The sequence below is a fragment of the Anguilla anguilla genome, chromosome 9 (assembly GCF_013347855.1).
Source record: "Anguilla anguilla isolate fAngAng1 chromosome 9, fAngAng1.pri, whole genome shotgun sequence".
Lineage (NCBI taxonomy): Eukaryota > Metazoa > Chordata > Actinopteri > Anguilliformes > Anguillidae > Anguilla > Anguilla anguilla.
Window position 1 is genome coordinate 18,273,134 of NC_049209.1, and position 13,689 is coordinate 18,286,822.

At 41.4% G+C, this 13,689-nt stretch overlaps 1 protein-coding gene across 2 annotated transcripts in view; it reads right to left on the reverse strand.

Annotated features, from left to right (window-relative positions):
- Window positions 1-4,258: 4,258 nt before the first annotated feature.
- grm5a (glutamate receptor, metabotropic 5a) overlaps window positions 4,259-13,689 on the reverse strand; it is a 56,428-nt gene continuing 46,997 nt past the window's right edge. The window contains exons 8-10 of one of the 2 annotated variants that reach the window (XM_035435300.1): window positions 13,144-13,270; window positions 10,491-11,430; window positions 4,259-7,650 (exon numbers count right to left, since the gene is read on the reverse strand). In XM_035435300.1, the coding sequence (XP_035291191.1) occupies window positions 6,834-7,650; window positions 10,491-11,430; window positions 13,144-13,270 (1,884 nt within the window). In that variant the 3' untranslated portion in view covers window positions 4,259-6,833. The remainder of the gene's footprint in view (window positions 7,651-10,490; window positions 11,431-13,143; window positions 13,271-13,689) is intronic. The other variant, XM_035435301.1, reaches the window with a different exon arrangement.

Genomic DNA, 13,689 nt, shown 5'->3' on the forward strand with positions numbered 1-13,689 from the left:
ATGACATGGTCCATCTGGGTCTCTTAAAATGGCAATCTCAGAACAGGCAGAACTAGTAAGATTGTTTCAGCTAGTAGTGCCCACAGTGGCCAGAAATTCCACAGGGCGATGCGCAATTCACTCTGACATTGCCCAGGGATGGAAAACTTTCAGTTGGCCAGAATGACAACATCTCCTCATACACCACTGATCCCTGCATGCCAATCATGTGCCCAATAGTCCGTCTTGAAGTGTCTTCTTTTGATTGTGAGGGCTCTACTCGCAAACTGGGGTTTGATAAGAAGCGGCTGCTGCCATTGTATGCCCTGGCAGAGAGCACATGCTTGTTCATGCTCTCTGGAATTCGAGAGAAAAATCTGAATGTTGTATGAAGTAGATTGAAAAACCTATATGATGGCTTTTGAAAGTTCTTGTGTAATGATTTAGCACTGCAGTAGCCTACCTGGCAGAGTACCTGGATTACCATGCCTATACATGGATATAATGCACGGCTGTCAACCAATAAGAAATTAGTATTTATCCAAGCCATGGTGCAAGGTACTACAGTAAATATGGTCAGTTACAATATATTTCAAGGGACTCACACTCAAGGGAGTGGATGATGTTGTGTGTACAGTTGTTTGAGCTGGAAGTGACATTGGATTGTGATGCCATATCAACATCATTATGTAAGTTCATGTGTCATGTCAGAAAAAATATTTGGGGAATGGGGACTGGGGCACCTAATGCTTTGCTTTTATTATTTTGAGAAAATATTGATTTAAATGCAACTTTTATTATGTTTCATGTTACAAATGAGGTGAAATAAGAACATTTTTTTTCTTTTTCAGGTCAGCGGACGAGTCAGCTGAACTGACTTGCCCTCTGCTGAGCTGTGGTGCTGTACATGCTGCGCGTGTACCTCATATAGGGAGGGGCGGCCCTGTGTTTGTGTGTACAAGCACGTGTGTATGTATGTATGTATGTGTGTGAGTATACATGCAGACTTATTCTTCATAGCAGCAAAAAAACAACATTGCTTAGTAATGGCCATTCATTAGTGACCACTATTTAATATATGCTCCAGTAGGGAATTGAATAATGGTCTCTTCTGTCAGATTTGGTGTTCCAGTTGTAAATCTCGGACTTTCTAAACTGGAAGTTATTTCCGCTCCATTTATTTTCTGACAGACAAAATATCACCGTGGCCTTTATTTGCCAGACCTTTTCACTCTCTCAGACATATTTTGCAATTTGCTGGGGCAGTAAATCATTCTATTTTAACAATTGATATAAATCCAGATGTGTAATTAACCACAACAGTATGGTCAAGCATGTGCAGTATGTACATGGCTCAGCATGGGCCATTGGAACAAAACTGAATTAAAACATTTTTTCATTATGTCCCTTTGGCACAATAATTCAACATGAACCCCATTTCATGTTCTGAAGGCATAACAGGTTATTCAATGTTTCCACTACCTGACAACACTTTGGTGAAGTGCTACTTTCTTCTGTAGTTACCTCGTGTTTTGTAGCTCTTGTTTTGTAAGCATCTGAATGTACACAGCAGTGATGACTCGCTCTCTTGCCTGGGCGATTTGGTAATTATGGTTGGAAATGCCCAGCTTCACATTTTTCTCAACTCCCCCTGGAGCTCTTTGCTAGTAGAAGATATTTTACAAGCCCATGGAATGGGTTTTGGTAAGTGACCTCCTTGTCTTCTGCTCCTCTGGTCCTGATGTCCTGGAAGCCCTGAGGTGATTGAACTCCACCACAGTAAGTGTTCTAGTAGTTTCTGCTCATTGAAAATAATGGGTTGGAACTGCTGTCATTCTATAATACCGGGTGACCTTGACATGTTTTTCTACTTTGTGTGATACTATAATTTAAATATGTTACTAAGATTGTGTTGTGGTGATGATGCTGCGGCTACTACTCACGTGCTAACTAATAATCCTAATCCTAATACATTTTGTTGGTTATATTCTTGTAACTGCCACTGTGAGCAGAAAAGCAGGACACTATTTTCAGCTGTCAAGAGAGAAAGAGGAACTAAGTGATTAAACATCACATAGGGTGTTATGAGTCATGTGTTTTCAGCGTGGCCATGTGAATATCTACCATGGTGCACTTGACCAGGACATGGCATGGAAAGGAAAAACAGGAACTGAAAGTTTTACACTGATGGGGGATGATATGTTACCATAACCTGGTATGTTACAAGCTTAGTAGGATATAACATGAAATCTGGCTTTAATATGCTGATTTAATGTGAATTACACATTCATCATTAATTAAATATATATTTTTTAATTATCAGGCTACTTAAAAGCAAACTACAAAGAGGAAACAGAAACCACTGTTTAGGTCTTTAGTTTAAGTGAATGATCTGATCATTTCTTACCACATTTTAACATGCTTACTCTTTCATTTAAAAGTATATTTGCATTTCTTTGCAGACAATATGGTACCTGAATGCACAAATATATTGTTCATTAAGGTGGATTGCCATTACTAAAATGGGACATCTAATTGTAACTGATGGGCATACATCTGAATCATATCTATAGTTGCATTCTAAATTTCCTCTACTGTCTCTCTCCATGTTATGGTGGATCAAGAGTAATGGAGGAAATTGAACGAAGGTGAGTATCTGATGGCATTTCTGTTCCTCCTGAATCACACACACACACACACACACACACACATTCTCACACACACACACACACACACACACACACACATTGATTTGCAGTGTGGTTACAATGTGTGGTGTACGCCCCTCTGGTTGAATGATATATATTTCCACAAAGATCCACTTTTTTCTAGAAATGACAGAAAATTATCAGAGAAGGAAATTTGGGTTTCTAAAATGCTTATGGGTCCTGAATTTCTTTTTAGTTTTTCAATTCAATTACATTTTCCATTAATTTCTGTAAATGCTGGAACTGAGGACGAAGTGTCATGGTGTCAAAATGGCCATCAATATCTGTTAGACACATTAAATGAAGGATGTATGGCGCAGGAAAGAAGAAAGGACGAAGCACAAGACCCAGATGTAGTGAATCATCTGAGATAATAAGCACTGTGGTCATGTTTTATATTAATTTTAAAACTGTGGATCTGTGTACTGTTTAGCGCTTCAATCTTCAGTTAGGGTTGAACTATATATATATAGCCAAGAACATAATCATGGCTATGGGCATCATATTACAATCAACCTCATTGCTGTCCTTTCCACCACAAAATGCTAATGGCAGTGTATAATTAATAGCCTGATGAGAGTTTCTAATCAAACACAGCCAGATACTCCTTTCTACGCCTCTTCACTGCCATTTGTAGTCGCCGCGTGCATAAATAGCTGTGGACTGAATGGATGTAGATGTGAGAGGATTGGTTGGATTGAGTGCAAAAGGCTGACATAGCCCCCCACCCACACACACACGTGTGGATGTGAAGCCCACTTCTAGAGATGAGAGAAAGAATAAAAAACTGTTGCATCAAACTGGCATCAATGAAAGGTGAATTTTCCCCAGGAGAAGCACTGTGCAGAACTGTGTGAGAGGGGAGGGTGGCTTGTGGCTTGTGGAGGTGTTGTTAGAGGAGTGTAAGATCTGCGCACTCACCAGCAGAACAGCAGGCCCCAAATAGCTTGGCCAAATTGAGTACATCTCCCACACAAATTACATAACCCCATCCCTAACAACGCCAAACTCTCAGCAAAGATGCTTCAGCTAACCTCATTTAGCTCGAAATGGATTTACATGAAAAAAGCAGCTGAGAAAAACGTTTTTGATACATATGCATGAGTCACAAAGAAGAGAGGAGTTTTCATCATCTTTCTGATTAAGTGAAAGCAATTGCACCCCTGGGATTGGTGCAAACCTTGGAGGATCAAGTGACTTAGTGGCTTATGTGCCATTTTCAAAAGCAGTCTCTAGATTGAAATCCCTACTTTCAAAAGGAAGAGTTGTCATATGTTTTTGAGAGTGACATGTATGGTTGTCCATTGGAGATAAAAAGGGATGACGGTTTTCACTTTCATTTACAGGCTGTTGACACATGAAACACAAAACCTGATTACATTGGGTTAAAAATTACAAAATTATGAAAATATAATCTCGGCCTATAGTAGCATTGTGGGCAAGAACCAGCAGTTGCTCATTTTTGAGTTGAGTCTGCTGGATCATGCTAACTGAAGTGCCTATCAGGTTCATCACACCAGTTGCTTGGAAAACAATTCTGCAGGTCCTTATTTCAAATGAACAGACAAGGCAATTAGTCCTGGTTTTTAATCATTTTTAAAAAGATCTCTGCAGTGCAAGAACACACAAAAGGCTCTCAATAATTAATATAAAAATCCTGAAATAATTCTCTAAACAGCTGTAACCATTTCATTCCTCACATTACAAAGCTAAATGAACCTATTAAAAATGGCATCAGACAGCGTTCATTGCCAGTTACATGCCAAATATACCATACGGTTTAGCATTTTACCACCAGAAAGTCAGAAAGCAGTGCCAAAGAAAAATATGGCAAATGTTAAAACAAAAACAAAAAACTTACAAAGAATTCCAAAAGGTCAGAAACATAAAAGCACTTAGCTGTGGATACAGATTCAGAAGAGTTGGCACTGAATTGCATTGAAATGTACCAGCCCCTGTCTATTTTGTTCAGTACATAACCATAAAAACTCTCAACTGATAATGTTTAACTTATGCTTGATGAAAACTACAAATCTTATCATTGCAGTACAAATCCCAGTTTCTTTCTCAATCTGGAGTCAAATATTTAAAAATGTAAATGGAGGTAAATAGGATACAAATACATTTACATGCTTAAATGGCCAGCGATGTACAGCTGAAAGGTAATACATATACTGATTAATAGAAAACTTCTGTTTTTATTAGAAGATACTGAACCACCTCAGTTTTTTCAAATATTAAGGAAATGTGGTTGCATGATTCTATTAATTCTATACATTTCAAATGATAATATACGCTGTATATTATCAGTATATCATGTACATAATTACTAGATTTCAGCCACTGTTGAACACTACTAAACACATTTATTAAGGTTGTAAAAACATGTTTGTTTGTGGACCACTTCACAGAATTGCGCTTTTAAATTACATTCCTTCTCACAATTTTATATAACACCAGAAAGAAAAAAAAAAAACATTTTTCTTGATAGGGGCTTTTAAAAAGTGTTCAGCCATGTATTGAGTTTACAGTTTTAAATAATACAGTTTACAATCATGACAAAGATGGTCATTTTTTATTATTGTTGTTGTCACTTCATTTAGTTGATGTTATAATATAGAGCAACCTACAGTGCATGAGAAAATAAATAATAAAAACAGATAATCTTCTGACTCTAAAGTCCTATTCCCTTTGGCACAAATATCCATAGTTATATTTACAGCAGATAGTATCTCATTTAAACATTCATTGATACACATTTGCACTTGTAGCTAAGTTTACTATGATAATGTTAATAAAGTGGAAATTGATAATATTTTTTTAAATTAAGCAACTAAGGAACAAATAAATCAAGCTACAAATGAACAAATGCTTTAGTCATGCCTTCTATGTAGTTACATAATGCAATATATAATATGGTTAATGTGAAAAAAATATCAACTCACTGGCATCTTGGTGAATACAGCCATTTTGACTGCACTGCTTACATTCTCTTGATTATCAGTACTGCTTATCTCAGTGTTTTTCTTCAGTGAATGTGTTTGTATCTGCGCTCCTCTGCACAGAAAGGCCCAGTGTGGCTCCTTGTGACATTCTTTCGGTGTAGCAATGACGTCGTTCCATCATGAAAGCGCCGCCCTGTCTAAGAGACGTTGTGTGAAGACCCTGTGCTCGCTGGGGCAGTGTGCTTTCGCATCAGGCATTTAGGAATGCATCTTCTAAATGATTAATAATCACTTCACTTTCACAATGACAGCCTGAACACTTCATTCCCAGCACCGACTTGATTACAGTACAGCAAATACGACCAACTGTTCCCTCAGACAGCAAATACATGTCATTACATAAATAAGCAAACATGTGACGCATTCCAGCATAGGACTGAGCACTTACTAAATTGACTTGAACCACTTGATCCAAACACTAACTGAGGAACAAGATAGTTTTGGTCCCATATCATCTGAAGATGAATATACATTCATATTTTATATTGACATTTAAGTGTAATTTCTGGAGAGTTTAAATAAGAAATAAAAAGAGAATACATTTACAGAAAAAAGAAGAATAAGAAGATTCCAGTAACAAACAGGCTGTATAGTGTATGCAATTATCTTCTTTCATTTCAAAACAAAGCACTTTATACTGTAGTGTGTCTGAAAATGTGCCAGAAAGGCAAATCACACTGGATATTTATGCTGTTGACCATGATTTCGACACCCCAGGATACAGTCGACAGCATCTCACGTGTCTGTTCCATTTTAACTGTCACAAAGATGATCACCAAGGACCACCAGGGTGTATACTGTTAATGCTCCTCAGCAATACCGGGGCCCCAATGGCAAAGCCAGTGGCCCAGTCCTAGCAGAGTCCAAAAGAGACTCTAGATTGGCCAAAAGCTGCATCTGAGCACAGTAAGGCCACTTGAAGTTATATGAAGCCTGTTCTCTGGACCCCTTCTGTAAACTGTGTCATGAAGAAACTTGCTAGAGCCTTGGTCAGGTCCTTTCTGGCCACTCAACACAGACTAAATCCACACTGCTGTAAACACAGGGGTTACAGGAAACCTGGCAGGTGTTGACTAACGTTTGTCATTTTGCTGTGTGTTTAAGGAGGCGCCATGGTTGCCCTGCTGCTCTCTGCCTGGCTTCACAATGACGATGAGCTCTGGCTGTAGTCCCGCAGCACCAGCCGATCATACCTGGGCGAGGACGGGTCGCAGAGGGCCGACTCTGAGGCGGGCGACGTGGGCGACCCGCTCCCAGAGCCCACAGAGTCCCTAAAGGGCGAGGGGGGCGTCAGGGTCGCCAGCGCCTCCTCCAGGTCGGAGGGCCTCATTACAGAGGTGGGATCCTGCAGGGAGTCCATGACCTGGAGAGGCGGGGCCTTGGCCAGGCCGCGCATGCGCCCGTTGGCCCCCATGCCGGAGGCAGCCTGCACCTCGGCGAAGGTGGTGACGGAGGTGGGCAGCTGCATCTCGCGAGGGATGAGGAAGGTCGGGGAGCAGGGCGTGGTGGAGGTGGGCGTGGCCCCGCAGGAGGGGGGGCCGGACAGCATCATGCTGTTGAGTTCGCTGATGTTGGCGGTGAAGCGGTTGACCACGCAGCTGATCTGGTCCATGATGGTGCCCTGGGCGCTGGGGCCGCGCTGGGGCCGCTCGTTCAGGTAGGACGGCAGAGCCGGCACCTCCTCTTCCTCCTCCTCTTCCAGGCAGCCCCGCGGCGCAGCCCTCTGGCTCACCGTGCTGATGTGCGAGGGGGTCCGCGGGCGGTACGTGACCGGGTAGCGTTGGTTCGTCTCAGGCACCTCATATATGCACTTGACCCCGCCCTCGTCTTTGGAGAAGGGCTTGATAACGGCCGTCTGGTTGGACTCCCTCTTCTTGATGTGGACAGAGATTCGCTTCCACAGGTTGTAGCTCTGCACTCTCTCATTCTGAGCCCATGTGACAGTCTTCCCATTGGAGCTGTGTGGTGACAAACACAACAGACCTTAGGGAAGTCTCCTGACAAACACATCTTTAGCTATTAACCGTTCCTAACCAACCTCATAAACCAGTAAAGCCAATCATAACAAGATATAAGCATTTTTAAGTAATACATATATATATACAAGTATGCTACATTCAGAAATAAACAAGGCACATGTGTCATTTATGACTTGAGAAATATAAATGAATTTATCATAAAAATAACAATTGTTGACACTATAATATTTGTAATCAAAGGACATATTGCAAAACCATTATGAAATATGCCAAAATATTCCAGTTCAACAAACCCATTGTATGAATAAATGTCTGAGTTTCTTATAGTAAAATCATCTTAATAATATAACCTGATGTCACAGGCTCAGTTTTTTCAATCTCTATGAATACTTCTTCATTCCTGGTCCTGCCAGGCCACAGGGTCTGCTAGTGTTCCCCAGCACTTAACTGATCAATTAAAGCAGTTGATTACACAGTTATCTCACCTCACCTCTAAGGCATTCTACATTAAATGCAACATTACACATTTCATGCCAAATCAGATACCATTTTGATAGGTTCTAACTAGGTCTGCTGTGGTACTCTTCCATACACGTGCTTGCATATGAAATAAGAAATATCTGACTAATATCTGAAAGAGTGAAGCTTACCCTTTTAACATGTTTATTGCAGGCATTCAATATCTGCAATTTCAGTCATTCACAGAACATCTTTCTACCGGATGTTTGTGTGTCTTTATGTGATCAGGGTGTATTCTGTGGGAAACCATCATTGACTATATCACTATATTAATCCTGATCACTATTAATCACTGTCAACCACAGAGAATACCCTGTTAATTCTAATTAAAATCACTTAACTGGAGGAAGAGGACCAGGTGGTAAGCTGCTTAGATGTGGGTTGGATGTGACTAGCCACACATGTAAGCACTTTATGCATATAAAGTCTAATTTCTTTTTTAAAAAACCTCAATCTGATTTTAACATTTGACCAGAGTGGTCTGTGCAGTCTCCCTTCTGTCTCACTCTGTATTAATATTCTGGAAAATATTGCTAAACTTTGCTAAACATGTGTAATACAAGGCTGACTCCCCTCCTCTTCCTGGGGAATCAGACAGTACATTTTTAAAGCCCTATTTATTTATGTGATCCAGTAGGATAGAGGCAGGGTGAATGGCAATTTACAAAAGCAAATTCTGTAATTCTGCCTAGAAAATGAGTACGATTCGTGCCCTTGTCCTTAGCAGTAAAAGCTTCGTAAAAGTATCTAAATTGAGGTCAAATAAATTAATGTTTCTGTTGTGTCTTTTAATGTTGTAAGAATAAGTCTGTTTGCAATCAAACACATCAGTGATCATTGTGGGGTTCACATGACACAATTTCCTTTGTATAAATAGAAACAAATCTGACATGATTTACTGTGTATGCAAAACTGACTATAGCAAAGGGAGGCTAATTAGAAATGATGGTGTTTATGTGATATTATTAGCAACACATCCTCTGTTTATAAGTGTATATAAGGATCCACATCCAATGCTCCAGACACACAAGAACACAAAAGAAAAGCAAGTTGCAGCAGGCAGGTTATACAGAGTGAATAAGCTGCTGACGACAACATGCATGTGACTATTATTCTGTTTTCCTGTCTCACCTGTCTTGTCATACAAAAAAATGTCTTTTGCTCTGTCATCTACAAGCCACTCTCAATGGCAACACATCTGACATCACGACACTTTGTAGCCTGTTTAGTGTCCCTGCCCATAATTTGGAGTGACCATGATCTTTAGGGAGGTCTTATTACTTTAAAAAGCCCATTCTTCCAGGCCTAGGAAGTGATGCAATGCCATCGCTCAGTGGCAATGGAACACGACAGCCATTCAGACGGCTTCAGCTGTCAAAACAACATCCCTGTTGTGTGTCTGGAAAACAAGCTGTCAACTAAAATAATCTTCTGATCAGAAGGATGAATAAATAAATCCCCTGTTTTGAAGCAAGAACAATATTGCTTTCTTGGGGGGAAGCTGGCTCAGATAGACTGCACAGATATTGGCCAATATTTGACAATGACCTAAGGTGATTTTGGTCATTCTCACTGTATGTCTGTATGTCACTTGTTTTGGTATTTTCCCTGCCCATGTACCTCTACTTGCTGTATAGCTAGCTCTGGTGCAACTGTAGCCATACTCAGTAAAATACCCAGTGTTAATTCAACAGTCAACAGATAACATTTGGTCCCACATTCCATAGTGGGACCAATTGCTATCTCTTAAGAGTTAAATTCACACAGTTAGAGTTGAATTAACACTGGACATTTTACTGTTCACATAAATGGAATGAAGAACATACATAATCACCATCTTCCATCACCTGAAGCCAGACCAGTGTTACTGCCAAGTAAATTAATTACGGCCAAAAACTGAAAGCTAATGAGTACTATCACAGCTCATCTGATGTCTCTCTGTTGCAGAAGCAACATAAATTTTAGTTATTTATATATTTACTATTGATACATACCTTCTAGCCTTAGGGTTTAAATCAGTGGCAGATAGGTGTTCTTATGCAGCATGCTGTTATGGCAACAATATGTGGTTATTGGATAATTACAGCAAACACAATGAGAAACATGTGCTCTGTATTATATCACCCTGATGTAAAACCCACAAAATGCATTGCTTACATAGATAGAGTCGAACTGATGCGATAATGGAGGTAAACATTCCCCTCTCCTTGATGACCTTTGACCTGAGCACTGCGTAGCCACGTCAAACCTCAGATGCCCCTTTACCTGAAACACCCTCGTGCCTGTCCTTGGAGTCCTACCTGAGTGTCTCCCCGCCCGACCCGCGGCGTCTCCACAGGTTGGCCATGCTGCTGGTGCGGCTGGCGGCAGAGGAGGACTTGCCGTCGCCCACGTGCATGCGCACCACGGTGGAGGTGGTGAAGGCGCTGCGCACGTTGCGCTCCGGCTTGGCCAGGATGATGTAGACCTTGGGCACGAACATGCAGCACAGAGCCACCGTGGCGCTCAGGCTGACCGAGAAGCACATGGTGATGATCTTATAGTTGCTGCCGAAGTAGATGGGCACGAAGGCCAGCCAGATGATGCAGGTGGTGTACATGGTGAAGGCGATGTACTTGGCCTCGTTGAAGTTGGCCGGCACGTTGCGCGTCTTGAAGGCGTAGAAGGTGCAGCTGAGGATAAGCAGGCTGTTGTAGCCCAGTGGCGCCACCACGCCCAGGGTGGTGGTGTTGCAGATGAGGTTGACCTCCTGGATGCTGGGGTAGTCATGGATGACCTCGGGTGGCTCCATGATGAAGAGTGCCACGATGATGCCCAGCTGGAGAACGATGAGGAGGAAGGCGATGACCAACTGGGCGCAGGCGCTCATGAAGCGTGGCTTCTTGGTGCAGATCTTCTTCTTGCTGCCGGCCAGGATGCGGGCGATGCGGTTGGTCTTGGTGACCAGGGCGGAGTAGCTCATGGCGGGCGACAGGCCGATGCCCACTCTCTGCAGGTAGCAGTAGACCACGTGCGGCTTGGCAATGAGGCAGAAGGTGCAGAGGTAGCCCAGGCAGATGCCCGCCAGGATGATGTAGCAGAGCTCGCGGCTGGAGGACTTCACCACCGGCGTGTCCCGGAACTTGATGAAAATGCACGTGACGAAGGAGGTCGCCAGGAGGCCGAGGCAGGCGAAGACCACGGCAGCGATGGGCTCGGGGTCCCCCCAGCGGAGGTACTCCACAGGAATGGGGTCACACCCTGCGTGTGCCAAGGGTAAGGAGTAGGTGGGACAAATAACATACACCCTCAATGAGTTTTCTCAGCTCTCATTGAATTACTTCTTTACCACAGCCTTCCAGGCAAAATATGGGAACACTTAATTTTAAAGACAACTGTAATTACATGCAGAGACCAGTTAAAGAAAATAAATGCTTCGTGTCAAGCTGTAATGAGAATTATTAGAAGCACACCAGGAAGTGATGAAGTAATTTCAACTCACACCACTGTGAAGGTTTATTGTATTTTTGTATTCATAAAAGTGAATGGCAAGGAATTAATTTAGGAATTAATTTAGCAGAGTTACTCATCTAGCACATAAAAGTCTGTCAGTGTTGCAGGGATGTGACAATGAGAATGTTATAGAGTATTCAGGTGACAAAGAGCTTGTGAGAAATGTGGGTCGACTTTTGTGCACTGTGTGTATGGATGTAAAGGTTTTTCTGATGCATGAATATGAGGTACTTCTTGTAGATAATGGTCAAACCATTATTATCTACCATTGTGTACTAAAATGAGTCCACAATGAAGTAATAACTAGTTTGTAAAATACCATTGAAAATTCTACATGTAAGACACAATAGTCTGAATCCATAGTAAACTAATCATTTTAGAAAGCCCAGAATTTTGCATATCATATATCCATAATATGGTAAATGAAAAAGAAGTGTACTGGATTTCAATGTTTAAAACATTTCAGTTGAATCACATGAAGATTCTTAGGGATAAACAGGAAAAGGCATGGTTTTTCTTCAGTAACTTCTTAATGTAAAGGTATAAAACATTTTCATATTTTTCCGCTCCATTTGGTTTAACAGGTACTTGTGATTTTTGAAAAATGAGGAAAAAAGATCATTTGGGACAGAAACAAGTTGCTTCAGGCTGTTACCAAACACATTACGTGGTCCATGAATGACCAAACATGCACCCAAAAGTTAATGTAAGTTTCTAACTTTAATATCACACTTCTGAAAAACAAACAACTTCTAAGGGTATATCTGAATGTTTTCAGTACTCCAGATTCCTGCCTCAAGCAGATCCCAGCTTTCTTGAGTTTCTTTACATTGCTTCAGTGTTCCATTGTGGTTGAATTGCTGCAACATAAACATTTTGTGTTGCTAGAATAAGAGAATATGAATATTCAACCCTCACCGTTCCCAAATTGTTACTCAACCAACAGACAGAGTCTTTATTCTGCCTGTCTCTAAAAACAATTCAGACAGAAAATCATCCTGTTGTGGCATTGATGAGAAGCTGCATCACTTGAATTATAAAATGATTCTTGAGGGAAAAGATTTTGATAAAGCAAAATCATCACTGCATCAGGAGCTTATCATTATGGTACTAACAGGTCCCATGTCCCTGTCTGTGCTCTTTACAACATAATGTGTTTTCTTTTATTTAATTATATGGGAATCTTTGAAAAAAAAAAAAAATCCCCCTCCCCCCATTGTTACTCCTGTTTCCTCCAGCGCATGCATTGAGTCAGAGCTTGGTGAAAAACGTACAGATATAGACACCAGTAAAGTCCTTTTGAGAAACAGGTCAAAAGGTCAATGTGTGTGTGTATCTTGGAAAGTGTTGGCCTGTTCCTTGTGCATGTGAGTCCTGCAGCTTTTAGTGAAGCCCTGACCCAGCCCTTTTGCTCGATCCAGCATTCCGGAAGGTTCCGCTAGCGATGAGATAAAGCCTCACCTGTGAGGTCATATGTGGGCCATGACCCAAGCTCGCAGGCCCGGCAGGTGTACTCGTCAAAGACGTACTCGTTCTCCTTGCACGGCGTGCAGGTCCAGCAGCAGCTGACTTCGCCCTTGCGGATCACCTGGACGGCATGGGGAGTAAGCATGCTGAGGAGCTCCAACAGGCCGCCCACAGAGTGCATCATAAAGATATTTCAAATGGCCAACCACAAGCCCTCAATCCCACACTGTAAATGCCAAATGCCATTTCACTAAACAAATTGCATAGCCACAACATAAATATATAAATCTTTATAACTCTTTATAAAAAGTGTTAAATTCTGTACTCAGGTTTTTCAAGACAATCCATTTCCTAGAGGACTCGTGACAGAAGGGATTGTCAAAATCACAGATTGTCTGTTAGAAATGTGTTAGAAATGTGTTTATAATGTTATTATATAAACCCAGGCCTGCTCTTGGGCAGGAATGTGAAATTTTGCTAGTGATTTTACGCGATATTCTTTTCTATTCATTTTGCCTGACTACCTTTGCAAGTGTCTCA